Genomic DNA, 27,003 nt, shown 5'->3' on the forward strand with positions numbered 1-27,003 from the left:
ATGGGAGAGTGGTACTGGATATGAGCTCCTTGTCGTTTTATTTGGTTCTGGTATAGGACCGTATGCTCTCTTGGTTGTCAACTATCAAAAGGAACCTAAGTTTGCTGGCTGCACGTTGTCATTTTCTGACGGGGAGGATCAGGCCGTAGTCGCAGATTTTTCTGGGGTTAAACACTATCTGTCAGTCAAGCTCGCATCTGTGTACATATACATACCCTCAAATATACCTGCGCCTTCTTTATTACCCCTACCATTATTTCTACCTCGCGAGCAATTCTAATACTAATCATCCAATACAACTTTAGATTTACGTTACTCGCACCCAGATTGCGAAAGACACTGTATTGTAAAATTCTAAAGGGACAAAGCCTGATGGCTGTGCTTATGGAAAGAGCGTAGCTGAAAGAAGACATTTGTATGCCAGGTGAATAACCTAGCCTTCGACTCCATTTTCACGGCAACGAAGCCTAATATTGGCTGATTCGGCTTTCCTGGTCAGGGTGACTTTCATCGCTTTATACATGCAGTTTACCTTGTTATGTGGATGGTTTTGGGTTGCCTTTGGTAGAACTACCTGAGTTCCGGCTCCTTCATAGGGCCACCTACAAGTTGAAAGAGGTGGTACCCATCTTCATCAACGCTTCAAAGCACTTTTCATAACCTATGTAAATAATTAGCTAGTCATTGCAATTGTCTCATCTCTTCACATACAGGATATTATTTTGTCCTGCCAGATTCCTTGTTCGCAATCAACATAGCCAAGGTACCTTAGGGACTCGGATATATCGACAATATGTGCTACTAGTTTATGCAGCCAGTCGCACAGACTTTTCTTAGAGTCGAAGGCTAAGTAAGTACCTTGATCAAGTGCCTCCAAGGTATACCGACCCAAATCCAGATAACATTCATTGAATTTCTCCCAGACATTAATGGCATCATTTTCAGTAGTCATCCGCTGGCTTTGCTTCTGAATACCTACTAATTCGGAGAAACTTTGCTGGTGCGCCTCCAAGAGACTGTGGCCATCTATGGCAAGTAATATGGATGCTGCTCTCTTGGCATCCCCTCGATTTATCGCCGCTTGGTAGTTTTCGAACTGTTCTGAAATACTACTCGGGCTGAAAACTTGAGCTCTTCCATGATGTGAGAGATTGATGGCATGCAATTCGCTGGGTTCAGGCTGCTGACGGGCATGATCACCTGGAGTTTCATAGTACGGCTGAGCCGCCTGTCTACTCTCGTCGGTACAACTGCTGTCGGACGTGTTATCCCCTGCTATTCCCCCACTCTCGGAAGGTAACAGAACTTACCAACTTTCTTTGGGTAAATATATCATTTTTCTTCTGTCTTTCAGCTCCATTTCGTACTGGAGAAGCAAGTCTGCCAACTCGATAAAAGGGTCCGCGTCGGTAACTTCATCCCCAATTAACGGATTTTGATTGTGTAGCACAATACGTATGCCTTCCCCCTCGCGATTCGTTTCAAATAGCCATCCACTCAACACTCTCAGATCTTCTTCTAGTTCATTCATGTCACTCAGGCGAGGATAGACATATACGGGCCTCAGATATTCAAACTCCATATCTCAAGGTGATGGATTTTAGTCTGGGATTTGCGATTAAAAGGTCGACAGAAATGATTCAATGGAACAAAACGTCGATGGTGCGAGCTGCACTACATATGAAGCTTAGAAAAGGTAGGTAGCAGCCTTTCTAATATCTGGTGGAATTTCTGGTTGCGTACGCTATGTGACCCATACCTCTTGTCGAGGCGCTTAGGCCTTGTAGTCGATTACTGATTCCGCGGGATATCCTATGGTAATCTCGTAGGTATTGAAATGAAAGACAAGGATGCCAGCTTTAGTGTAATTAAAGGGCCGACTTGGAAATGAATTAAACACCTCTACCTCGCGTCATTTCGCTTTAGTTGAACGTTCCTTGGCGCGTGGGTTAACCCAAAGCCGGCTAGGTATGAAGCAAAAATAAGCCGTCTTATTGGCTTGGTTGCGTGGAAATTTAAATCCACTATCCAAAAAGTGATGCGTAGAATCCAGTTCCCTTTTTAGGCTGGGCTATGGCTAAGCTAGACCCGTTGGTTCAATAATATACAGGAATTATTGTCTGCGCAGCAGGACCGCAAGGTAACCATCACGTGCATGTGGGTCAAAATCGTATTTTGAGAATGGCCGTAGATTAATATGTCAGATGGGAATGAAGCACAGCCATTTTGCTACCTTCCTTTGTTTCTCTCGTTGGCGTTGTAACCTCCCTGCTAGGGTTTCATATCTCTCCATAGATAACTCTTTGAAGCAAATACTGTAACCTTTGGGAAAGGCGCCATTTTTTCGCTAGTGTAACTGCCGAAGCCTGTTTTTGGAGCGGTAGATGGTAACCTGCTGGTGATTCGTTAGCATGATGAATAGACCTTTTACTGTGTCTTCATACTTGACTCTCCAAAGTAAATGAGATGCAGAATCCAACACACTGTCTGCAGGTCTGTATCTTCCACATGTAAATCACGGCTTTCGCCCCCCAGAAGGCTGTCCCGAAATTTTTCCGCTAGATATGGACTCTCTGCGGCGAGGACTGTGCTGTGAACAGGTATGCTCCGATCTCCTACAACTATCTTCGCATCGGAGCCTTTTCCATCAATCCATGATCTTTTCCGCCTTTCTTGTAGTGCATGCCCAATCAGACCTAACAGTGGCATTTTCTTCCAGAAATACTGTGTGTCGTTAGGAAGATATAATATATATAAGTGTGATTTTCTCAACATACAAGTGCGATATACAGACTTCACCATCTGATATATAGTGCTTTGTTAGTCCTGAGTCGAAAACGTATCAGTTCTGATATCAAAGCCCAATGGAGGACGCAGGAGCTCACTGTCCTGCTTCTTACTCATTCCGGCCCCGAACTTTGAGAGACAAGAGCGTACTACAGTAAACATATTTTGTCTGATTTACAAATGTACCACCAATAGATATTGAGTCATATTAGGTTGGTAAACAGTTCATACATCCGTTGAGCACGAAATAAGTATTTGTTTCGGAAGATATTGTACCGAATGTGATATTGCGTTGAACTATATTGTTGGACATTGACTGTACCCACTTATTGTTACAATATCTTATTTAGCATCGAAGGAGCAGAGGCAAGAGAAACCAGTTATACTCCTCTTAAATTAGACCGAGGGAATCAGTTTCCTTTGTGTTTAACCAAGTAATACGATTACCCTGGGAACTGGAATCACGGACAAGTTATTATTCACCGTTCGGCTTATCTTCTTTACGCAAAATATCTTTCAGGCCGAATTTTACTAATATATTACAGATTACCTAGGCCTAAACGACAGGTCACAAGTCGGTATATGAAAAGGATAAAGGGTCATTATGGGTTCCACTGTATCCAGGGAAGAGGCAAGCCGCGATAAACGTTCTCTGGTGTACGACTCTCGGCGAGACAATGGGTTAACACTCTCTGAAAACAATGTTTTTTAGTTATCTTTGATCATATATGAACTAGCTACATGCTATAAGCGGTCTTCTTTTGCAACCCATTAAATTGTTTTCAATGATCGCTTCGTCCTTTGGCTTGAATGAGAGTGGGCTTACAAGCAGGCTATCCGGTGCTTCGCATACTGGTTCAGGTGCAGACAGGCGAGATTCCTGGTGTCATACCAGGCCACATGATTGTTTTCAGACCTAGGAAGCCCCATGGCAGTCACTGTAGACTGTAACTTATGAGCCAAGTATTGTCCGCAAATATATTATTTTTATCCGACTACTCTGGTTCTTGTGAGAAGCTTTCACGTGCCCTCTGATTAAAACTCTTTAGAGCAGTTATAAACTCGGTACGGGCTGTCGGTAGCTTGGCTTTTGTTGGCGAATCAAGGAACAGATGGCAAGTTGCCCAGGCACGCTTGACCTCCTCCGGTGTCGCAACTTTGTCGTATGAATTAAGGATCTGCGCGAGCGTCTCATAGTGATCATCCTTCAATGATTCATTAGAAATCTTTTGCCGCCCCTCAAGAAATCTGAGCCCTTCCAGTGTCGAGGGTAAGTGAGCCGAGGTATAGAAGTGGCCACCGACAACTAAAGAATCATCTGGCGTGAAGACAGCGTGTGGACATGATGGGGGCATGATACTAAATAGATGTCAGATAGAATAATTGCAAGAGATAGGGTGATTTACAATAGATCACCTGGTCTTAACTCCACTCGAATCCAGCCGCCGTCGTATCCCTTGAATTGTTCCGACCCAAGTCGTGCCAGTAAGCGAACCGCATTGAGATTGATTGTGTAAGGGAAATAGACAATCTTGCGGCCATGAATGACATACAACCACGTGAGTGCTGCACCAATGTCAACATGGATTGGAGATATACAATCTTTTGTACTCAGAAGAAGAAACTCCTTATGTGGGTTGACCCAGGTAGAGTCAGCTTTTCCGATAGTAGTCTGGCCGTCTCGTGCAATCCGCTGAATTAAGTCAGAGTCCATGATAGGGGTTGGGCAACATTGGCGTATTCTGTTCTCAATGTCAAGACAATTCAATGCCGTTCGCGAATCCTTTTCCCAGTGCTTGATAACATCTTCGGTCAATCGCCTCTCGGTGCGTTCGACTTCCTTGTCAATCGAGTAATCATACACGTCAACGAACTTCTGACGGTTCTTCCGCATAAACGTCCAAAATGTACTCCATGATACTTCTGGATGACTGATGGAACGAGAAGCAGTTGACTGAAAAAGAAGTGGACGGGAAAATTGCAGTTTGAGATGCCTTGTTAAGTTTTCACTCTTGTCGATAGTGATAACGTCTTCCGCCACTAATGATGGATCGTGATAGAGAGCAGTGATCAAGTCGAGACTACCCCGTTGAAACTGGGCTCTAAGGTTTTCTGTGTTTTGAGATCGGGTATTAGCCCATCTTGCAGATTGATCAAGTTTCTGGATAAATGAACGCAAAGATTTGGCGCCTGGATTATTAGAGGTGTTGAAATTAAGATCATAAGTCCCCCAACCAGGAACCAACATTTCTTCAAGTTTGCGTGTCTTCTGTCGCTTTCGCTTGCTTGAAGCTACCCAGGGTCCGGTATTAGTGCTGTCAACTGCTGGGGAGGTTGACATGGCTAATAGGCCGTGAGTATTTCGTGGAATATTCGTCAAAAGTTGTCAAAATTTGGGCTTGATGAATTGTGGTTGACAGGAATACAACAGCTGACCCGTGTTGCCCAGTGAACACAGACCATTCCCACTGGGCGCAGAAAAAACTCATTGGGCACAGTATAATACCTGGAATTGGGGCTAAAATCAGGCAGACGAATTTGTGACAGATCGAGGACCGTGCCCATTGGGCGCATACTATGCCCACTGGGCGCACACTATGCCAAGCGGGTACATACGGACCATCTCGGAAATGAAACCGCCATCCCTGTCACCCTTTGCTGCCACGTAGATAATCCTGCCTCATGGTCTGGGCTCAAGGAGTTCTACGAGCTCAGACCCTTCCTTTTTCTTTCCCTTCTCTGATTGACTACCCTCTCTAACATTATGGATAGATCTATCCTCGTCGTTTCGATCCCTCCTCTATTTCTCTCTTCTCGGTTCAATTTCTGCGTACATATCTTTAACATTCGTCCTCGAGCTACTCGACAGTCCAGATGACCATCTGTAGTCAAGCACACAGTGATTGCAAAATCAAGTTATTCAATTGCGTCACAGCATAGCTACCGAATTTGCGCAACATTCGAAGGGCTGTCCTTGCTGGTGTTCTTCCAGTTGGGGCATTTTTTTTGTTATTTCAAAAACCTCCAATCTCCAGTCCGTGTCTAGCTATGGCTACTTCTATGATAGTAAGTTAAGAAGTCCAAGATCCAATGCACACATATATCTTGAAGGAGTTTCAAACAGCATTCAACCTGGACCTGGAGGTCAACTTGAGTATAAAGTTACCCACTTAGTACTCAGACCGTCTCAACCATATGAAATTTGATGTCGGTAGGCTGCATCTCTTCTTTACTTTTTCCCCTCTTTCATTAAAATATGTCGTTCCTAATTGTGCTCGATAAATAGATACAACAGCATCTCATGAAGAGGGCATTAGAATATCCGCTCGCGCATCCGACCCATCGAGGCGATCTTTCCCTTATTGCAGATGATGCCAAACAATCCTGAGCCACCGTATCCCATGTTTTCATGTTGCCTTCCTGAAGCCCGTCAGTATTTATAAACCAAACTTACTCCTGTGAAGGGTTTAATATCCGGCGATTAATGGGAAAGGACCTTGGGAACTCGTCACAGTCAGTTAGTTGGCTCTTGAATATATCCGTGCCTTGCTCAGTTCTTCCCTTTATATTCACCTTCTAGAGGCAACCCTAGCCAAAACAGCTGGCCTTGTAAGCGTTCATACGAGGAATAGATCCATTGGCTGGCGGAGGTACGCGATAACTTAACTAATCGAAGCCCATTGTTCTATAAACTACATCTTCATTTACTGTACCTGACTTCTAATTTTATTCATCCTCAAAACAAGCCAAGTTCATTCAGTGTTCACAATAGCCTTTAGCGGATTTCCTTTCACTGCAAGGGTACAAACCTTCAATCAACATAGCAAGCTGCTACTCTAAGGCAGATTACCTCGAACAAAAAAACGTTGCATTTTATGATAGCCAAAGACCTAACAAGCGAAAGTTGAAAAGCGAGGCAACAATGAGATACCGTGGAAGAAAGATGTTTCCCAGTGAACTTTAGTGGAAGGGCGAAATGTTACCCAAAGAACCCCAACAGGCGCACCAGAAGGTTGTATGCACGGTTGCCACTTCAGGACTAATTCGCGTGAAAGCGCCACATATTGAGAAGATCCTCAAAACACGGTTAGCCGACGAAATAATACTACTTCAAGAGCTTACAGGCAATGACACGTGACCAACTCACTGTCGTGATTGGCCTTTTTGATCATCAGCTTATGCTGCCCAATCTTTGGGTTATCCTGGAGCTCTCTAAGAAGCTCCGGTATCTTAAGTAATGGATGGAGCTCAATGATCTGTGATTTCAGTTTGCCATTCTCCATAGTCACTCGTGCTGTGACCTCTTCACCACTTGGGCTATCAGCATGATATGTACAGAATGGATCAGATCACATACAATATATTCTCATTTGGCGAGAAGGTCTGCCATCTAATATCAAACGGTTGACTCAGATCTGCTTCACCACTGTCACCATCATCAAGATTGCGGATCACCAATTCGCCTTGCACAAGGGATTCTTCGGATTGCCAAAATTCCCGTTCTGTATCCCAATAGGCGCTTGAGACCACTGCTCTGGGACTAGCCTGGGACATGTTATTCTGTAGAGTACAATCTATAATGTATATTGCACTAGCTTCCAGTCGTGATGGTACCTAAGGGCTCTGACGCAGTTTAGACGTGAAAAGGTCCTTAGAATAGTGCGGATGGCTTGCCATAGATTAATACTTCGGTTTAACTTTCTGATCACGTGAATTAATTATTATGATCAGTATCTTTTCTTGCGAATCAGGTATACACTAGTCATGGTGTGTGAAAGTACATTCTCCAACCAGTCCTTTGGAACTGGCTGGTGGGTCTCATGAAAATTGTTACTACCATAAGTGGCAAAAGCTGTTTCTGTACCGTTGGATACGAAGATGGAGTTAGCTCCCCTTACTGGGGCTTCTCTTTACCGGCCGAGGCTCATTGTCATATATAGGGCGTTGACATTCTAAGCGTTGTATATTGGGCAAAACCCTCTTCTATGTGCGGCTGATCTGTAATGTATGTCAGAGCCCTTGTGAAATGGGTGGATGCCGAGGGCTAACCGGCTTCGTTGTTAAAACCTTCAGTAGAGTTGATCGTTGTAATATGAGATTAGACAATACTTTACATCGATTGCTCCAGTCCACGCTCCATTTCATTGACCACCTGACGCAACGAAATTCGAAGACCGTCTAATGAATTAAGGAACTCTGAGTGAGTCACACTCTCGTGAACTAACATAAGCAAGTGTTGGTTGGCGATGGAGGACTTGAAATGCAGGTCACAGAGCTTTGCTATCCATTCTTTTGCCTTTCCAGCCTGCAGTAGACGCATGTGTATCATTTTTGCCAGGGCAATAAAGATCTTCTCGAAGTTTTCAAACGTCCGTTGGAAGTCAAGATCTAAAATATCGGCTTTTTCCCTAGGAACCATTTCAACAAGCAGATTAATATCACAGAGACATAGCCACGTGCCAACTAGAGCTGGAAACTCGCGTAGTAAAGCCTCATCATGTCCAATCCTTCGAAATCTTAGGTTTGTATACCTATGCAGCTCCCGAGGTGGCTTTTGCGATAGCCTCTCTACCTGGAGACAGTATCTGAAGAAATTCATTATATTTGTCGTTTGAGGACTATGGCACTGAACACTGTCCAGAAACTCCTTTGCCATGCAGTGCATCACAAAGGTTATTTCGCTCTCTTTGCAGGCTACGGCACCTGTAGTGGCGGAATGCACTGCCTTGGCACATTGTATCTCATTGTCAACGGTCGACTGCGGCTTGCGTGCTGAGAGGCTCAGCCAAAGGCCAATTCCAAGAGAAAAGCTGACTAACTCAGTGGAGTTGAGGAGCATCGCAACCGCATTTCTTGCCTTTCTGGTTAGCGGCTCAGAGGGCAATGCTTTGCTCGTTCCGGTGAGGTAAGGACGTATGCCTCCAATATGGCGGATTAAATCCGGGTGCACATGAACAGCGAGAAGATCCCTTATTTTCTATCGTCAGTTAAGTTTCACATGGGGTTCAGTAGCGGCCAGCAATTGCGTACTCAAATGTACGAAGGACAATGTTTATAAATCCAGGGGACGACATAATCTAACTCCAAAATCTTTCGTAGTGACTAGTGTCGGGCGGTATTATGGCAGATGTAGAAAGAAAACCAAAAGATGAATAGCTAAATGGTTTATCTTATAGGTGAGCTCTTGGATCTATAGAGAGATTAGTCAAGACACAAGAAAGCTAGTGGTTGTTAACCTAGGATTGGGGTGATCACTCGTAAAGAAGCCCCTGACCAGGATTTATGTTAGCTAGTATTCGCCTAAAGGCTAGATACATGCACGATCATACCTTAGAGGTTCCCCCTGTGTGATCTTATGCCTCACCCAGATATTCCACGACTCGAGCACCCTCCATGTCTAAACTACTTGAGAAGTCTATTTTAAGATGTGGCACGACGTCAAGCCTGCGCTTTATTCTGATGTTTCTTCGTAGTCTGACTTGCTAGGACAACAAAACCACGTGTTGTTAATTGTACAGGCGACTTGTGGGCGTAGTGGATTGTAATCATATATCATTCTCAAGCCGACGTTGCCTTCTATCTATATACGATTGCTAGAGTATATTGAAACGGGACAGAATAAATATTGCATGCTGCTTTCTGTAAACACCTTCCTACAGCTCCCAATTTAACCCTTACATGTTAAAAGCATGTATATCTGTCTGCATGTGGTGCTGGCACCAGGTTCGCTCCGATCTATGTTAAAGGCCTTCTATGGGAGTGGAACGAAACATCCATTTTTACTAAATTCTTGCGCACCTAGGCTTATAGGCTCAGCGGTCCATTGCCATACTTCTCACTTATGTATCTTTCTTAAGGCCGAAGAATTTGCAAAAAGAGTCATAGTCCGCATTCCCGTTAAGGAGCTTCCCCTGAACGAGATTTGCTCCATGCACTGTATGATAAGAAATATGCCCCCCTCTTCTTTCAGTGCAATAGATTCCTCCTCCACGCTCTGACTCGGTACGATGAGGCTTTTCTTCTCCCCTACTCGTCCCCATGTTCCGATTGACTATGTGCTGTTCGTTCTTGGCAGACGGCGCATTTATTCCCGAGGAGGCAGCAACGTTGAAATCCTGTGATGTGCCGTTTACCATCACCCAGTCATCCTCAATTCGTTCGAGGGTCTTCTCCTTAATGGGCAGAATAAAACCAATCAGAAATCAAAGTATATCGAAAATTGGGACGTCTCACTTACTGGTGCCTGATCCATGTTGGACAGAACCGGCGATGAATGTTCGGTAAGATGTTCTAGAGTGTATCTCTCAGCTGTTGGTGTATTAGTATATGAGAGAAAAGAGAGGTAATATATGAGTGAAAAAGTGGGTGCTCGAAACCTAATGTGATTCATGGTCACCTGAGACTAACTCCTATTCCTTCTAAACCTCTCACCGTAGCGAGATCTCCGTTGCCGGCGGCAAACGAGATGAGTGAAGGAAAAATGCCTTAATTTCAATAATTAAACTATAGGCCTTGGTCGCACTTAAATCACTGGCCTCCAGCTGAGCATGGGTCCAGTGCTAAATTTTTCATTGTGACCCAACTATGCCAGCGCTTCGGTAAAACTCCCTATGTACATTCTAACCAAGAACGGAACAAACTTTTCCTTTCCACAGATACGACTAATAGTCACAGGCCGTTGCTGGTAGCCTCGGTGCGCATGGCTTTCATCGTCCTATTCTCCCCTACGCATAAAGTTTATAGAAGGATTAAAATCAACGCCGGAGTTTTAAGTATATGAGCAGCAGAGAATATTATTCAACGTAATCTTTCCGTGCAGTTGATTAGGTTATCAAACACCATCAGAAATCAGACTTCATGACCAACAAAGAAAGCTAGCGAAGCAGTTACCCCTGTCCTGGCCTTGACCAGAGAAGCCTTCTTGTCCCCACATCTTCGCATACATTTCTGAATGTCAAACAGCGCCCGCCATTGGTTAAAGAGCATTGTCCAGGCAGACGCGGCCCTCCTAAAGAACGAACATCCCTATATAGTAATAATAGTTCGATAATTACAATACTTTCTGATTGTGGTAAGTGCACGCTGAGAAAGCACTAACGAGGGAACGAGCCCTCATTCCGAACAATCAAGAGATCTCCAAGCTGATCGATTTTACCCTATCGCCATCAGATTTCGCGGCCGTGTCCATGTCGGGCAAATCTTCTACTCTAGCGAACGTCCTAGTGTTATCTACCTACTGTTCACAGATAAACGGATTGTGTTCTGGCTAAAGCTCGCAGAGGTCACTTCTATGGGCGGTCTCCTAACAGAACCCCTCCTTATCGTAATAACCCACCAATTTGGCTCACTAGAACTTACACTGGTTATCGGATCATTACGGATGTCTGTTACCAAGGAAACGTTTTTGGACGCGATGTCCACACAACATACATTGACACCAGGCTCCGAAGGAAGCCAGATTACGCACTAATATCCACGTAGAACACCGCTAACGACAAATTTTGCCCTATCAGGATGAAAAGACTGGGTTTTATCCCCGTCTGGGTTCGTATACTTTGCTAGTTTCTGGGGCCATTGCGGTCGCGGCCATTTATGGATGCGGCCACCAATCTGCTGGGGTACGATCTAGCTCGATCAATTCGGTTGGCTTGGCATATCCTCACTACGTAGTGACCCACTTATCTTAAAAGTCTCTTTCTATGATAGGTAATATGAATGAATCATCATCATACCCTCTGCATAGTGATCCGGTTGGGTTGTTTCCACTCTACCTAGACCAAAAAGCAGGAACGCTAAAACGAAACAATCAATAGGATATGGCTTCTAGGGGCATCTCTACATGTCAAGAGTGATGTAATCTCGCAGCTACAGGAGTAAGTACCATCTAGCCATTTTTCACAGGAGTACGGTCACCCCGCCACATTATCAAATAACTCGATAGTTGCGAATATGCATTATGTATTGGTTAGAAGTCCATGTAGATCCTACCCTCAATACCAACTAACAAGCACAGTTGCACAACTATCAGACTCACGAGATAGTCACAGCTGCTAGTATGGAGTTACCGTATCATCCTTCCGATGACATCTCAATGTCTGTCATATCCAACCAGTCTAGAGGCGTTGTGCTGGAGTAGATAGATAACTGTATAATTAGGTCTCACTGCTAGGTCTGATTCGATGTTTGATTGTAGGCTTAGTAGGAGACGGTCCGATTATAGGTTGGTTCAGGCAATATTTGGGATATGTTAATATTTCATTTGCTTCGTTCTGTGTGCTATAGCTCTGTGTCTATGTAGGATTGCCCACCACTTTTTACTACACTTATTACCAGTGACATATATGGATCGGCGCCTTCCCCGCTTGGTCTGTTGAGTCCTATTCTAGCTACCCACGACACATAGAAAGGGGTAAGCCAAAGAACCCTTGCCCTTGCATACAAATGTGTAGTGCGCTGAAGTGTATCTCCCTCCATTAGTTGCTAAGGCTTTTTCTTCCCCCAGACTTCTACGTCAGTCTTGACATTACTCGGAAAGTCATCACGAATACATACAAGTGAACATCTCAAATTCTAATTGCGTTCAAAACTCGCCCATTTGCTATCATCGCTCACAAGGTATATATTGTTTTTCTTATATAGATAGCCGAACTAATTAACAGCCCCCCGAGTCTATAGACGACCCCCCTCTCCTTTCTCTCACGCACTACAACTCCTGCGCCTGACGAATGGGTGCAGCTAGCGATATCGAATCCTAGCCCCATCTTGATCGGATTGTCTTGGGTACTTTATCAACTACCTCGTCCTGGAGGTCCTAGCTAGGCTGCAGGGCCTTCATCATAGGGATACTCTCCATTAGAAACAACATGAGAACTCGTGCCCTTCCTCAGCCAACACGCCACATGCATAGCGTGCCTTCCAGTAGCTTCCATGTTCCATCACATTCGACAGAGACAGATAACCTACAATGGCGTCTTTATCCATCTAATGAAGGTAACTCTGCGGAACAACGTCGTGTTTGTGTTGTTCTTCCACCACTAATTCCACACGGGAATCCTGCTATGACCAATTGCGAGTTGCCACTCCCTCTAGGTGATCCATATAATAGGCAAGGAAAAATTCATGGTCAAAGACATACCCCTATGGAGGCAAACCAGCCTTTTCGAGGTCCAATGTATGAGAAGCCCTTTGATCCAGCCCCGCACGCTGCGCTGCCTGAACATCGACCTCAGGTGTATTTTCCACAAGAACCACGTAGTAACAGCGATGCCCCGCCTCCATTACCTCCGCACTCAAAACCTTCGGCTCCATGTTCAACTCTCGTTCTACCTATTTCCCATGCCCCAGCATCGTACGATTCTGGCTCCTACCAAAGCCAGACCTATGGTACGCGCCAGCGCAAGGGTGCACGGGCACAACAGGTAAAATGGCTTTCATTACTCATATAGCGGCCTTTTTCATTTCCCTTCTATATTGAGAAAATTTACTGATGCTTTTGGTTGACCCACGGTTGAAGGCTTGCGAAAATTGCCGGGCAAGGAAAGCGAAGTGCGATGAAGGAAGGCCGTCATGCAGCCATTGCAAGGATAATCGCCTAAGCTGCTTTTACAGAGAATTTCCTCATAAAAAGTCTGTATTTCCAGGCCTTCTAGTTCAATATTCTATTATCGGCCGAAGACCACTGATAGGCGATGCAGATACGATAAGGGGACACAACTCCTCTTTGACCGAATACAGTCATTTGAGGACGAAGTAATGGATAGATTCGATTGCTTAGATCAACTTAACACAGAGTATGGGAGCCAATTTAACACAGTCCTGGCAAAGATTCAAGATAGCTCTGCACCCAAGGCACCACGGACATCAATAGTCCCTGAGTTGATGAATAAGGACTCGCTAGATATGCTGCAACGACCCAAGGCCAAAGACGATAATATTGCTACAGCTCTGAAGCAACTACCGGAGTGCAGTGAAGCGGCCACTAATCAAGGCGTACGGCCTGGCGAGTATGGTGAGCTCTCAATTCCTATAGAGCATACGACAGCAGCTCATAAGTTGCTATTGTGGCCTTCTATCCAAAATTTACTTCTTCCAACAAGGTATGATGACGATTATGTAATGAAACTCGAAGAACAAAGAGGTCTTATCTGTGTTTACGGTCGTGGGGAGGGAGACGAGACCAGTGAAGATAATAGCCCGTCGGCAGCACCAACAAACTCCAGTACGGGCTGCGATGAAGACGAGCCATACTACGCAGCAGCCTCCCCTGGTGACCCCTGGAGTGTGGAAGCAAAGCAAGAGCAGGCTAAACTTGCAAACAAAGGGATTGATGAGAACGGTATCCTAACCGCAGATGCTAACGATGTTCACCGCTACTATAAAAGTTATATGAAGCATATGCACCAGCTTCACCCATTCCTTGATCACGGCTATTTGGAGAATATGATTAACCAGTTCATTGAGATTAACTGTCCTCAAACATGCTCTGCGGCAATCTCTGAAGTGCCTAATAAACACGCTAATGATTTTCCTCGGGGTAGGAAACGGAAGCACTCATACGAAGACTTCAAAGGCACCGGATGCGATGTGCAATTCCATGCAGGGCAAGGAAGCTACCAACGCATTGAGTACTCCGTTCATAATGCGATTATTCTCTTGGTCCTCGCCCTTGGCAGCATCTGCGAAGCCAACCCTGTTCCTGGGCCGGTGACAGACTACATTGTGGATTTTCGGCAACAGATAATACCTGGCCCCGCGGGATCGGGCTATGGCCCTCACCCGCAAGGCGGTAGTTATGTCATAAATAACTGCAGCCCTACATCCCCTCCATTGACGGGTGGCCCGCGAACTGGAACGGGAAAACTTCCGAGATCGCAAGACAACCAAAACCTCAAAAATGTTGATGTTATTCCTGGTCTGGCCTTTTACGCATACGCCACTCAGATCCTCGGAAGCATCCAAGGATCAAATGGCCTACTCCACATCCAAGCAGCCTTGCTAGCGGGACTTTATACAGGCCAGCTGGCGCACCCACTCCAGAGTCACGGGTGGATTCATCAAGCCTCCAGAGCTTGCGAATTTCAGATTCGGTCGTACGTTTTGCCCTTTCCGTTCAAGTGATAGTATGTGGTACTAACTGGATTCCCAGAAAGCGTTACAGACAAATGCCTGATGGGCCCGTTAAAGACCTTTATGATTTTGCGTATTGGACATGTCTGCAACTGGAGAGGTATGGCGGCTCCTGCGATCTTCCCATCTCTTTGCTCCCTTCTGCGATTTCTTTCACATTCTGATCTTATGCCAAGTGATATACTGGCAGAACTTGATCTTCCTGCTAGCGGTATATCACGATCACAAGATTATATTTCCCTACCAAAGGGTTGGTTCACTCTGAATCTCCCCAATGATATTTCTGCTCCAAGTACTATGATGATGTTTTTTTACTCGGCCCAAATTCATCTCAGGAAGATTCTAAACCGTGTTCACACGGACCTATACAAAGTCGATAGTAAGTGTAGGCCTCCGCAACTGTTTCTTGATTGAAGGCTGCTAAAATAATTGTCCACAGAGCAAAATCCAACTCACTGGTCATCACAAATCCAAGAGGTTTTGAGTATGAATCTTGAGTCGTGGCGAAACAGTCTTCCTTCACCGATGAAGTGGAAAGACACCGATCCACCATCAAAGGATATCAATGTCGCTCGGATGCGAGCCAAGTACTATGGTGCACGTTACATCATTCATCGTCCTTTACTTTATCATGCCCTTCACCACCATCGACAAGTGGATCTTTATGCGTCCTCAGATAGCCTGCCTACGAAGGTTACTGCTATGACTACTTTTAAACCCCAGAATCTAACTTCTTCACTAAACCATGACCAGAGTGTTACAAATCTGGCACAGCTATCAAGCGGCAAGTACCCTTCACCTGGGCTTACTGGAATTGCGCATCGCGACCTTCCTATAAAGCTACGAAGAGCTTGTACAGTTTGCATTGAATCAGCTATATTAAGCACGAAGGCCTTTGATGGTATCGAGGGTCGTCCGGTGGTGACCAATATCTTCGGTACCGCCCATGCGTACGTGAACATCAACTGCAAGTTATCTATGCCTACCTTGGAGCAAATCAGCTGACATTGTTTCTCTCTTTCATAGGCAATTTGGGAACATGTTGGTATTGTCCGCCACATATATGTCTAGCCTCTCTGAACTAGTGGATAGAACTAAACTTGAGGAACTCCTTCGGCGAACAATCAAATTTCTTCTCCAAAGCCGTAATATTTCACCTAGTCTGCGAGCCGACGCACGAATCCTTACCGAGATATACGATAAAATCTTTGGGGAGCCTCAGAATTAAGCTTGACAATTCCGTCTATATTGACTTTTATCTTTTAATCGCCGATACGGTTTGAGCATGCTGTGTCTTGCTTGTATCAAGACTTATTAAAATAATACATACTCCTTCATCTCTATTTCGATATCACTGAATAGGAATGCTACATTGGGTCTCGGGTAATCCAACCTTCAGCGCAGATAAATATTAACTTTTTCCCCTGGCCACCCAAGCCCAACAAGAAAGTCTATGTGGCAATAGTTGTAGGGCTCTCTGTTCTTTGAGAGTGAGTGCTGCACGGGGGCGGCTAATCCATAGCCCGCTCGCTTGTATTTACCGCTCCTTCGTATACCTTCGTATTAGAACCACAGCAGGACAGGGAGGTAATAATAAATCCTAATCACCTCTTGGCTTCTGGTTGGACTGATTCAAATTAGATCCACTCTTTCCCTACCGCCTGACGTATCGTAGTACTGACACTTATAATGGTTGTATTAAGTATCCTTGAAATTTATCTGCGGGCCAACTCTTTTACCCTGCCGCGGTTATGCGAGGGCTGGTTGTCTTATTTGGTTGGTGGATAGATGTGGGCCGGTCCTACAGTAGGTTCTGGTGGGTCACATCGGTGGGTCACTACGTAGGGAAACTTTCTGATGGGAGCCACAGCACTAAAGTATCCCTCTTCGCCATCCTCACTCAACACCCTCGCAGATCGGTTTCTACTGCGGTTAATACGATGTACCAGGCTACTTCCCGCCACGAACAAATTCTTTATGCCTTAGAGATAGTGTCTAGTCTAACAGATGACGAACTTCGGGAATACAGGGAAAATATCAAGCCCGCGCACCAGCGACTAAGCCGACGAAGTCGCTCATTGGATGCCATGGATTTTCTGGACAAAGCCTTGGAAGAGTTTCCGAGTGTGGAAGCCTTTCTCTACGACCAAGGTGATCTGACACCCATTATCCTTCGGGCAGATTATGGTAGTGGCGATACCAATCCCGCGAGTGCATTTATAACAGGAAGTTCGTGCAATGACCCGCAGAAGTGGCTTTTGCGGGCTTTGGCCAGAAGGAGCATAGTTCGTTCTATCTATGAGCAGCAGACCAACACTATGGCGTTCATTCGAGCGAATCGTTTGCCTAATACGACCACGGTTGCAAATTCTATTGGTGATGGTACAAAGCCAGATCAGCTAGAGAAATCCCTCGGCGGCTCAGGGATTTGGCTTATTCTCATGCCAGTGCTTTCGCTGTTTAGACATGTACCGCAACCGGAAATTACTGTTATCTCCCAACTACTATTATACGATGAGCGCTTTTATTCACTCAGGAGGGCCGCGTTAACATGGTCACGCTGCTTCGACCGATGCCAGGCGTTGTTTGACCTTCAGATACGTATGTAAGGTCACTTCCCGGACAAAGTTACTAGCTACTAAGACGTGGAGACAGGCAGGTGTAATACGTTGGGGCAGAGATGACCACCCCGTCGGGAAGAGATAGTGTTGGATAGAGACCTGTCGATGTCTATGTATTCAATCTATTCCAGCAGAGGTAGTATTAGAGAAGCTAGGATAGCCAGTATAATACTAAGTGTCATGCTCGCCACCGGTTAAAAGATGGCCAGCATTGTAAGCGGCCACAAGAAAGTCCAGGCTATGCCGGTCAAAATGCAGGCCCACAAGATCCTCCGAATACCCCATCCACATTATTATACCACCCTTGGATTGGTTGTATTCAATCCAGAGTCCACCGGCAGTGATAAGAATTTGGTCAGCATGCAAGTGAATTTCATCCGCGTGCAACCCACTGTTCCGTAACTCCTGCTCCGATTCGATGTTATGGGACCCAGGGTAAACCTTGAACATTCCATTTTCCGGTCCAACTTTACCCCCTAAGGGTCTCCATATGGAGATCCCATCCGAACAAGGGTGGGCTCGCCTTAGCTGCGACTCATCCTCGCGCTTGTGTTTACCGGCAACGAAATGAGAAATAATAAAGGGGCCTTGTATCATAAGATCATGATCTCTGCCAAACCGCGCCACAAGATTGATGTCTAGCTGCGAAGAGTATCAGCTGTCAACTGAGATAGAAAGACAAGAAAGTTAGAGAAGGGGTAGAGAGGAAAGCTACATTAAAACCAAAGTTCATGAACTGTATCCATAATTTCTTGGTTGGCACCCCGTATGTGCGCCAATCGAAAAAGCATTCGGTACCCGGATCGGATAGGCCATGTCGGTTGTTCCTCTCAACGGATTCTTTGACCTGCTGTACAAAGGTCCCGTTAGGCGCTGGTTTGCTAGCAATAACATAGTAGCCTTTGTTGTCCATTTTCTCAAGTTCTTCAATATTATCTTCATTATCTTCTCGTAGAAAGTCCGAAAATCCTCTGAATGGCATCTTGGCGGAGGGGTTGATGATGTAATCAAGGTCCAAAGTTTAACTCTGATTGGTTCAAGGTTATGAAGACTAATTTTGACTTGGGAGACAAAATCGGCTCCAAATGAGACAGGATATGAGATCTATTAATACTTTTTAAAAAGTAACGGTCATACTGAGTGGTCTGGAAAATTCCTCCTGTATTTTGATTATACTCCACCGAAGAACACGCATTTGATATTGAATGAATCAATAAGGCGCTAGTCATACGTTCTGTTTCTGGCTACCATCGATCAAACCAGGCATTCCTCTATGCCTACGTTGGAGACTGCTTGGTAACCGTCCCAGTTTCCGAAGACAAATGGATGATGCGTAACCTTGATAGGGTAGTCATACTCCCAAGGTAGATCCAACCTCGTTGTGCGTCTTCCCATTACACCATTCCATTTATTTAAGGCGTAGGATTATATATAAACGTTTTACGAACATTCTTGTAGCGGCGAGGAGCTCGAATATTTCATCTGATGAGAGAACCCCCAATAATTCTTTAATGTACCGTATGGTTGCAAGGGACCAACCTAGCCTTCAACTGTATAGTCGCAACAACGAGGCCTAGAAATGGCTGATTAGGCTTTCCCGCTCAAGTTGCTTTCAAACGTTTCTATATGCAATTAATCTTGTAACTTGAACAATGTTTATTTCTCTTTGGATAAACTAGTGTTGGGTTATCTGAGCTCCAGCCCCATCATATGACCCTTGCGAGTTGAAAGGGGTCGTACCGACCTGCTCCAACGCCTCAAAGCAGCCTTCAAAGCCTAGGTCATTAATTAGCTAGTCATCATCGCTTTCGTATTTCTTCACATACAAGAAAGTATGTCGTCCTCCCAGATCCCCCTTTCGTAATCGACCAGGCCGAAGTCCTCTAGAAAGTCAGATACGTTGATAATATGGTCCGCTAGTCCCCTCAGCCACTCTTCCAGCCTCTCCTTAGCGTTGCAGTCCAAGTGAGTAGTTTGCCAAAGTGACTTGGAAATATTTCGACCCAGATTTAGCCAACAATAATTGAAATTTTGCCAGAAGCCGATGGAGTCATTCTCGGTAGTCGTCCACTGATTGTAATCCTGAATATCTACCGAATCAGGAAATTGTTTTCGTTGCGCCTCCCAGAGACTGTGACCAGTTATCGTAAGCAACACCGAAGCTGCGTTGAGGTCTTTCTTCCTGTTTAAATGCGATGCCTTGTCTATCGCTGCTTGGCACACTTCGAATGCATTTGGTACATAATATGGGTTGAGAACTTGAGATCTTTCATCTTTCGAGATGTAGGTGGTATACAATTGTAGGTTTTCCAAATATTGACCGTATTCAAACAAAGTCTCAGGATAACTATTGTGAGGTTGCAGGGACAGATGGCAGGATTGATACCAATGCATCATGACTTTTTTAGTTTCAACTAAGGTACGGTGTAGTAGAAAGATGCGAGCTGGCCACTCGTATCCTGGAAATGTCTGTTTAATAAGTATTTGAGTGGAAATAACATATAGGCGATCTAGACCGGCCACGTCCGGCGCTAGGGAGTGGACAAAGAAGTCTAACCAGTGGATCCCATTTGACCCAAGTGGGTTTATTTTCTTAATGAAAATGAAAAGAAAAGAAAAGAAAGGCGTAATGTATACATGCCCGTCTGTATCTATGGCCAAGCTAATCTAAGCATTTAATCGAAATGGAGTCTTTCGTACTCTCAAGCAAACGCTCATTGCCTATGAGCTATCCGTCATACTCGTCAGTGTATACTGCCGTCATACGTTTTAGCCGCTGCTATCCAGTCTCCATCATATGATAATGCATGGGCGGCTGGCTTACTGGCTACGTTAACTGAACCATAAAAGAATAATGTAACACTTATACAGTTCCCATTAACTAGATCGGGCAATTGTTATGACATTATACATCGAAACAAAACTTGACATAATCCATTTCTAATTTAGCGTGGCGTGGCATCAAAGAGTTGGGAATAATATCCAAGAACATAGGGTAGAAACCGATCTTGAAAATATCTGTAAAGCTATCGTCGATAAATAACGGATTACTGTATATAAACATACACAAGGACTAGATAGTGGCATCCTGCATATCACCTAGCAAGGGGTAAGAGCATGATTTCACCAATACCATCTGTAGAGCCACTGCTGCGCTTGACCGAGCCAGTCTACTCTTCTCGGACCCTTTACCGAGGCAACACTTCCGCAAAGACATGCCCGTCATATTTCTAGCGAGCTGTAGACCAATTTGAGATGCAGGTGCTCAACATTAATACCACTGGATGAAATACCATCGATATAGCCCTTTCGACTATATCCACCTATAAGAGTAGATCTATACGCCATCAGGACATATTTGTGTGCTTTGGCTCTTTAAAACTTACACCCACAATGCACAAGGGCACAGCCAGTGCTCTGTTCTATTTCCAATATGTTGAAATTGTGGAGATTGCAACGCACAATCTTTCAATTTTTGAAGGCCGGGGTCTGTTTTGACGGCGTACGTAATAGTATGTTCAGGATCCCTATTACCGTGTTTATCCCACTCAATACCTGTCTCAGTTAGGCTGGCGCTGGTCTCAGTGCCCTGTTGCTTGAAGATTAAGAACCAGTGGGATTCGCAGCGTTTAGTTCGTCCAGGTGCACACATGACGGAGATTGTGCTTCCTGCGCATTCTGCATCAATGGGTCTTGTCCTGCATTTGCTTCGTCAGTAGTTCCTTTATTGCTACTGCAGTGCGCATGGAACATGCTGACTTGCCTTCGAAAACCCGATCGAAATCTCTCTAAGCAATCTCCAATATCCAATTCGATATCCCGTTGTAGAAATTCCAAGAACGCATCAGCATCTTCACCAGAGTTATGTATCCTCTCATTTAGAAGTGGAAATAAATGAATGTTCTCGAATGACTGCAATGTCTCGTCCATAGCCTCTGGGCTCATTCGCGAATAATTCACTCGCCGAGATACATGTTGCCCTTCGTGGCCTCCAAGCTTGATGAACAAGAATGCACTTCGCTCGAATTGTCCCAGGAGGTCCCATTGCCGTTGGTTCATCGTAAATGGTGAAACAACACTGACTCCGGGGATATGATTGCTGTGGACCGTTGTCGTAACTATTTTCTTATTAATCAAAGAAGGAATTTCTCTTTCTTTCGATCCGAGAGTCGCGTTACACGTGAAATCAGCACAGTCCTGTACTTCGCTGTCCCTCTCATCAAACGATTTGTTGTACATTAAATCGTGTATCTCTTGCCTAATCACACGGTCAGAAACTGCGCGCAAGGCGGGGTATCGCATCTCGATATCTCTGGCACCGCATATAAGGACGCGCACAGGGCAGTCTGGTTTAACAGGGTCAAAAATATTGATGGTGACCTACAATGAAAAGATTTTTCCATCGAAAATACATTTGATCTCCCATGTGCCCCGAAAATACAGAAGGGGCTTATCGACAGTGGTAGGTTCGTTTTCCATTGCGAGGTTTAATTATCAAGATAATATATTTGAAGCCGAGGCATAAGGAGGAAGTAATTCGAAACGAAAGAATAGATACTATCATCATTTTCTGACTTCTGGATTTTTTAAATAGTATTCCTAATTGCAGAAGTGCTCAAACCAAATCCAAAGGAGATCCCGAGGTGACCGTAAGTGCATTGATCTGTAACATACTACTGTACATTTTTAGCCACGCCCTTTCGATAGTTCCCCCGGACCTTGTTGAGATCCTCGCCTAGGCTTCCGTGCTCGAAATTTCCTCTTGGCATTCTATTAATGTAATTTTTGGTCCTGTACCGATGGATCACATCCACGGTATGTAGTGGTAATATCATGATCAGAAACCTAATCTCCAACTCTCGTACCGCTGGCCACCGGGATATATGCCCTCATACTTTCTGCCGCAAGGCTTGTGGATATCTTGATACGGAGGGAAGTAACAATCAATAGAGCTAGCTAAAGTAGTACAAGGAAATCAATGCTCGAAATATATACATCTCCAGTCAAGTTAATCATGATCATAAGAATGCTCATAGGATATGATGAGCTAGGAAAACAAAAGAAAGAGGGAAATCAATAATAAGCTGTTCATGACATGGGTCGCTTGCAAATATTGTAGTCTTCTAGTAACTCCAGGCCACATTTGGATTTCTGCAACATTCTTCCTTCTATCGTGAACCTCTCGGTCCGAAAGTAAGTAACTGTTTGCCCTCCTTCATCGATATCACACATGGTCACTTGGCGCACAATCTTGTAGTGGTCGCCAACTTGCTGCTCTATGTAGTGCCTTTGAAACGCGGGCCTTCCATTTATTTGAGACTTTCCGTCCTGTAGGATAGTCATTAACGGATCTATTAACAGGTTAGCCTATCAGTACCACACAAAACATGCACGTATAAACCTTTGGCTTTGCGTTGCCAGCCGAGACAAGCGAGATAGGACGAGATAGATGCAAGAAAGAGCTGCATAACTATAGCTGGTCATAAAAGAGTTGATGAAGATTGAGGCACATAGAAGCGAACCTACGCACTGAGAAGGCAGTGCAGTGCAATTAAATACATCCCCTTCATTATAAAATACAGCCTGGGCTAGCCGTAAAGCCAGTTATTAGTATCGATTTTAATATATATGTGTTAATGCAGATTATTGGCATCAAACTATGACAAATATCATCTAATGAACGTGGACGTAGGTAGACCGCAACTGAATCAGAATTAGGGCAGATACTCTGCTACGAGCGTGAGTTTTACACCTCTAGAACAGGGGCCATCCCATCGCGTCGATTGCCACGATGTATCAGACATGTTCACTAGTTTGTGGAAGGCCTATTTCGGATGATAGGTCTGTGCTCCAAGTTTATTGGGCGCGCGTCTTCCGCTGCAGACTCAATTCTGAATTGTTCCGCGCTAACCCAAAATGACTTATTTCATTCCCATGGGAATGAAATAAGTCATTTTGGGTTAGCGCGGGATTCGCCAGCCTTACCTTCTCCTTGACAGGGTATGGTTGCTGTTCTAACGCTCATAGCACCTCTGCTGGCAATGGGTACGAAAATCAGCAAACAAGTAGCAGAGAAAGTCATCGACGCTTGTGAAGAAGCAAATGGCGCGGATAGGCTCGACTCAATTCTTCTCGAAAGAGCTGAAGTAAGATCCCCCATTTGTTGTATAACAGGTTGCTAAAATCATTCAGTTTCAACAGCTCCTATTCGACCTTTGGAGTGAGATACCTCCTCAGCTGCAAAGGTCGATAACCGGTGTTACTCGAAAAGGACGCAAGCCCAATTCCGATTACGGTGATGGGAAGGCCAGAGAACATCGCGCTTTTAAGAGCTTATGGGCTGCATCAGGACCGAAGCTGGGTCAAGTTGCGAGAAGAACCCTTCGTCAAGGCTATAAGGAGCCCAGGACAATTCTTTACGACACAGCGAACAATGTAGATGCCGTCGAACATAACGTGGTAAATACTTATCTCAATTATATTTACCGCCTTGAAGAAAACCGTGAGCGTGATACGATTCGGTGGAGGCTTGGTTTGATTCCGCTGTCCAACCTAGCTGCCAAATTCACCAACAAGAATATGGATACGAGCGATTATGATATGGTTGCGCATCAGCTTACCTACTCCGGCCTCATCGTTCGTAACAACGAAGAGATCCGGAAGAAGCTCCCATCTTGGATAGGTGCTTCAAAAAGGTACAACAACATAGCCCAGTCCCTGAATGGTTCAGGTACCATATGTTGTCTGCCTGAAGAACCTGGTGACTCTTTGTAAGCTCCTTCTCCCGAAAATGACAACCTGTCTAACGTTAAAGATGGCAAAAACATCTGCCGATGAACGGTGCGGTTCACAACGTATGCATGCAACTTCTTACAGATGAAGGTATTGGGGAAATGGCAGCTAAGGACATATTTGCCGATGATGAAGGCCTAGGCAAAGTTACTGTCAATAACGCTGCAGAGAGGATCATCGAGTTCTTTTCTTCCCGCTTTCGTGACTTGGAGTTTATAAATTATCAGCCTCCACAGCCATTTGATGTGCTCGTGACAGCTGCAGGTAAAGGTGAACTCCCTTTGACCATGAAGCCCGTGTGATCTAACTAGCTCATAAGCCGTTGCCTGTCGAGAAGCTTCTAGCTCAGACTTAAATACAACACCTTCTGTCGCACTCCATGGTTCTGGAAGAAAGAAAAAGCGAGTGCGCAATTCTTATTCCACGCGCAAACGTCGGCGCACCGAACCTTCCAGTAGAAATCAGCTGACGTTCAGTTTCAAAAATTCCAATGTGTCTTCCAATGGCTACGTCGAAACAGAAAGACAAACATCCTATGAAACCGACAGCTTCCATAACTATACAAGATCAGAAATCTCACAGAAGGGCGTACTACAATGTCAAGATTCACAAGAGAGGGTCTCCGAACTGGAAGTATCGAATGAGGAGAGTTCAGTCGAATACTCTGCAGACAGAGCTATGCAAGGTATATCAGATCATATGTCTTTTTGAAATGAGGATGCGCCTGACTGTAAGCAGAATCGCTAGGCATCGAACCAGATATTGCCACCGTTCAATTCGACATACACCATATGCCTCTGACAATAGAGAGCACCCAGATCCCTTGTCTACATGCAAGATGTACTGGAGGTGAAGGACATGATCTTCATTCCCTATCTCTTCCCGGCAGTCAGCATTCCCCAGGATCGAACTCCTGCAATGCTACACCATCTAGCAATTACTCCCCCCAAAATGAGTGCCTGGGGAACACTTTAGACACAACGCAACGTAGCGCCACGGATTCAAGAGGTAACAGTTTTCTGGACTGGGAAAGGGACTTTATGATACCTTGGCTGGATTGGGAAAGAGATTATAATATGCCATGGCTAGACTGGGAGAAAGAGTTTGATTTACAATGGGAACAAATGGAAGGAAATTGATCTTCACCATAATATACATTTTTCACGCTGCAGTGAAGACTAGTAGCGGTCCAATCTCCCATCGCAATGTCAGCGATAAACGATGGTTAAAAACTTCCCTCCTCCTCCAGAAACGTGAGAATACACTAAGTTCCCGCTCCAAGCAACCGCATCACCCGCTCTAAGATTCAGGGATATGGCTTTTCCGAGCGGCGGTTTTCGTAGGTGAGAACCTTCATGAAAATTAAACCAGCCATTATGACTTCCCAGGTCCGTGACGGCAATAGTGACGTAGACCTCCTCTTTATTTGCGGTTTTTAGCTTCGATGGATCTGCTTCCGTTTCATGGAATACTCCCATGTTTATTGACCAAGGATGTTCGGGGAAAGAATTTAGGTGAAACAAAGACGCTAGCCGGCTCTTATCCACGTTCTATATCCACTTTAGTCTAACCCCATGCAAAAGGTCAGAGTTAAACCATACCTGCACAAACTCATCCTTGACCGCATATCCTGATGATGGAACCTCGTACTCATTAAACTTTTCTCGGCGCACGGTAGGTGTTGTTTTACACATGTTTGCGTCCATATCAGCAGCCAGTCTCTGTAAAAGCACACCAGATACCACATTTGGCAACAGGATGAAGCCCTGACTATCTGTCATTTCGCAATCGCCGATATATAGACGGAAATGTTGCAATAACGCTTTTCTAAAGTGTAAGATTGGTATACGCAATAAGTGTATGCGGGAGGCTCATGCGTTCAGACAGACAGCCTAAGGAGATTTCCATTATCAACATACGCTTCACTTTAAATGACCCGAACGGCATATTCCTCACTCACGTTTGCCTTTTTCAGGAACAGGAAAGTGACGAGAAGTCATAAGCGGTATGACTGAATCTGTCCGGACTAGTAGCGAATATAGATAAATACTGTCATTGAATACTGCTTAAGATAATTATTTCAGTCGGTTGTTCAACGGAGCTTTTGGAGGGGTAACTTGGCGGGGTCCTAGATGCCCAACCGCAGTGTTATTCCACCGGCACAAAGCACAGCCGGATCATTGTTCTTCCGCTAATGTTTATGGGCGATGTAGACAAAAACCGATCTACAACCATTTTGTGGAGAGGACTGGGCGACAGCTCGCCCCTTTGCTCTACACAAAGCGGGCAGATGAGGCGACCTATATCTGGACAGAACTACAGGAATCTGAACATGCGTGATTGAAAAGCAAAAAACCGAAATCCATATCATTATTATCATTTGTCAGGGCCTACAGGGAGCCTAAGGCTGCAACCATATGACTAAACACAACACCAAGGAACCTTTGTATGATAGATTTAGAGCTTAGTATCACCAATCCCACACATGAGCGACACCGGCTCTATCATCGTTATTATTTTTATCAAATTCCCAGGCTGTACGCGGCTATGGGCTGCATGTAGCCTTCTGAGCTAGCCCATCCTGACATAATCAGTTATACCGGTATAACGTAATTCCCGTACGAGCGGGCCACCTCTATATTCCATATAAAACAGCACTTTTGAAACTTTGGTATCT

At 44.8% G+C, this 27,003-nt stretch overlaps 11 protein-coding genes across 11 annotated transcripts; 3 read left to right on the plus strand and 8 right to left on the minus strand.

The window, feature by feature from the left end:
• Window positions 1-602: 602 nt before the first annotated feature.
• On the minus strand, window positions 603-1,582 carry BDV27DRAFT_158351 (uncharacterized protein; the record flags this gene model as incomplete). Its single annotated transcript, XM_032072666.1, has 3 exons — window positions 603-661; window positions 712-1,253; window positions 1,311-1,582. 3 exons carry the CDS (start codon window positions 1,580-1,582, stop codon window positions 603-605), a joined length of 873 nt encoding a protein of 290 aa, XP_031926969.1.
• A 1,917-nt stretch (window positions 1,583-3,499) lies between these two features.
• Window positions 3,500-5,082, minus strand: BDV27DRAFT_129280 (uncharacterized protein). Its single transcript, XM_032067156.1, has 2 exons — window positions 4,194-5,082; window positions 3,500-4,146 (listed from the first exon to the last, which is right to left on the minus strand). Exons 1-2 carry the CDS (start codon window positions 5,033-5,035, stop codon window positions 3,783-3,785), a joined length of 1,206 nt encoding a protein of 401 aa, XP_031926970.1. The 5' UTR covers window positions 5,036-5,082; the 3' UTR covers window positions 3,500-3,782.
• A 1,018-nt stretch (window positions 5,083-6,100) lies between these two features.
• BDV27DRAFT_158353 (uncharacterized protein) lies at window positions 6,101-7,341 on the minus strand (the record flags this gene model as incomplete). The annotated part of the gene is made up of 3 exons (XM_032072667.1): window positions 6,101-6,207; window positions 6,935-7,098; window positions 7,145-7,341. 3 exons carry the CDS (start codon window positions 7,339-7,341, stop codon window positions 6,101-6,103), a joined length of 468 nt encoding a protein of 155 aa, XP_031926971.1.
• Window positions 7,342-7,897: 556 nt separating this feature from the next.
• Window positions 7,898-8,861, minus strand: BDV27DRAFT_158354 (uncharacterized protein; the record flags this gene model as incomplete). The annotated part of the gene is made up of 2 exons (XM_032072668.1): window positions 7,898-8,756; window positions 8,818-8,861. 2 exons carry the CDS (start codon window positions 8,859-8,861, stop codon window positions 7,898-7,900), a joined length of 903 nt encoding a protein of 300 aa, XP_031926972.1.
• Window positions 8,862-12,650: 3,789 nt separating this feature from the next.
• On the plus strand, window positions 12,651-15,077 carry BDV27DRAFT_145743 (Zn(II)2Cys6 transcription factor domain-containing protein; the record flags this gene model as incomplete). Its single annotated transcript, XM_032070455.1, has 4 exons — window positions 12,651-13,205; window positions 13,301-13,413; window positions 13,482-14,876; window positions 14,933-15,077. 4 exons carry the CDS (start codon window positions 12,651-12,653, stop codon window positions 15,075-15,077), a joined length of 2,208 nt encoding a protein of 735 aa, XP_031926973.1.
• A 1,735-nt stretch (window positions 15,078-16,812) lies between these two features.
• BDV27DRAFT_2875 (uncharacterized protein) lies at window positions 16,813-17,614 on the plus strand. Its single transcript, XM_032076229.1, has one exon. It carries the CDS (start codon window positions 16,854-16,856, stop codon window positions 17,520-17,522), a length of 669 nt encoding a protein of 222 aa, XP_031926974.1. The 5' UTR covers window positions 16,813-16,853; the 3' UTR covers window positions 17,523-17,614.
• A 91-nt stretch (window positions 17,615-17,705) lies between these two features.
• BDV27DRAFT_158356 (uncharacterized protein) lies at window positions 17,706-18,516 on the minus strand (the record flags this gene model as incomplete). Its single annotated transcript, XM_032072669.1, has 2 exons — window positions 17,706-18,176; window positions 18,250-18,516. The coding sequence occupies 2 exons, from the start codon at window positions 18,514-18,516 to the stop codon at window positions 17,706-17,708; spliced, it is 738 nt and encodes a 245-aa protein (XP_031926975.1).
• A 656-nt stretch (window positions 18,517-19,172) lies between these two features.
• On the minus strand, window positions 19,173-20,032 carry BDV27DRAFT_129289 (uncharacterized protein). Its single transcript, XM_032067157.1, has 2 exons — window positions 19,361-20,032; window positions 19,173-19,310 (listed from the first exon to the last, which is right to left on the minus strand). Exons 1-2 carry the CDS (start codon window positions 19,929-19,931, stop codon window positions 19,210-19,212), a joined length of 672 nt encoding a protein of 223 aa, XP_031926976.1. The 5' UTR covers window positions 19,932-20,032; the 3' UTR covers window positions 19,173-19,209.
• Window positions 20,033-20,591: 559 nt separating this feature from the next.
• On the minus strand, window positions 20,592-22,010 carry BDV27DRAFT_129291 (uncharacterized protein). The gene is made up of 4 exons (XM_032067158.1): window positions 21,919-22,010; window positions 21,298-21,792; window positions 20,921-21,232; window positions 20,592-20,871 (listed from the first exon to the last, which is right to left on the minus strand). The coding sequence occupies exons 2-4, from the start codon at window positions 21,771-21,773 to the stop codon at window positions 20,757-20,759; spliced, it is 903 nt and encodes a 300-aa protein (XP_031926977.1). The 5' UTR covers window positions 21,774-21,792; window positions 21,919-22,010; the 3' UTR covers window positions 20,592-20,756.
• A 1,565-nt stretch (window positions 22,011-23,575) lies between these two features.
• On the plus strand, window positions 23,576-25,465 carry BDV27DRAFT_158358 (uncharacterized protein; the record flags this gene model as incomplete). Its single annotated transcript, XM_032072670.1, has 5 exons — window positions 23,576-23,680; window positions 23,727-24,304; window positions 24,349-24,590; window positions 24,646-25,011; window positions 25,065-25,465. The coding sequence occupies 5 exons, from the start codon at window positions 23,576-23,578 to the stop codon at window positions 25,463-25,465; spliced, it is 1,692 nt and encodes a 563-aa protein (XP_031926978.1).
• On the minus strand, window positions 25,415-26,436 carry BDV27DRAFT_129295 (uncharacterized protein). The gene is made up of 3 exons (XM_032067159.1): window positions 26,287-26,436; window positions 25,928-26,218; window positions 25,415-25,876 (listed from the first exon to the last, which is right to left on the minus strand). Exons 2-3 carry the CDS (start codon window positions 26,105-26,107, stop codon window positions 25,535-25,537), a joined length of 522 nt encoding a protein of 173 aa, XP_031926979.1. The 5' UTR covers window positions 26,108-26,218; window positions 26,287-26,436; the 3' UTR covers window positions 25,415-25,534.
• Window positions 26,437-27,003: the final 567 nt, after the last annotated feature.

Source organism: Aspergillus caelatus, assembly GCF_009193585.1.
Source record: "Aspergillus caelatus strain CBS 763.97 unplaced genomic scaffold BDV27scaffold_102, whole genome shotgun sequence".
Lineage (NCBI taxonomy): Eukaryota > Fungi > Ascomycota > Eurotiomycetes > Eurotiales > Aspergillaceae > Aspergillus > Aspergillus caelatus.

Coding starts and splice junctions, on each gene's coding strand:
- BDV27DRAFT_129291 (XM_032067158.1), bottom strand. CDS start 21,773: ATGTACAACAAATCGTTTGATGAGAGGGACAGCGAAGTACAGGACTGT. Junction 21,233..21,297: donor TTTCGATCGGGTTTTCGAAG/GCAAGTCAGCAT, acceptor AAGCAAATGCAG/GACAAGACCCATTGATGCAG. Junction 20,872..20,920: donor TGCCCTTGTGCATTGTGGGT/GTAAGTTTTAAA, acceptor GATGGCGTATAG/ATCTACTCTTATAGGTGGAT.
- BDV27DRAFT_129280 (XM_032067156.1), bottom strand. CDS start 5,035: ATGTTGGTTCCTGGTTGGGGGACTTATGATCTTAATTTCAACACCTCT. Junction 4,147..4,193: donor TTAAGACCAGGTGATCTATT/GTAAATCACCCT, acceptor ACATCTATTTAG/TATCATGCCCCCATCATGTC.
- BDV27DRAFT_129295 (XM_032067159.1), bottom strand. CDS start 26,107: ATGACAGATAGTCAGGGCTTCATCCTGTTGCCAAATGTGGTATCTGGT. Junction 25,877..25,927: donor TCAAGGATGAGTTTGTGCAG/GTATGGTTTAAC, acceptor AAGTGGATATAG/AACGTGGATAAGAGCCGGCT.
- BDV27DRAFT_2875 (XM_032076229.1), top strand. CDS start 16,854: ATGTACCAGGCTACTTCCCGCCACGAACAAATTCTTTATGCCTTAGAG.
- BDV27DRAFT_129289 (XM_032067157.1), bottom strand. CDS start 19,931: ATGATGCATTGGTATCAATCCTGCCATCTGTCCCTGCAACCTCACAAT. Junction 19,311..19,360: donor GGAGGACGACATACTTTCTT/GTATGTGAAGAA, acceptor TTAATGACCTAG/GCTTTGAAGGCTGCTTTGAG.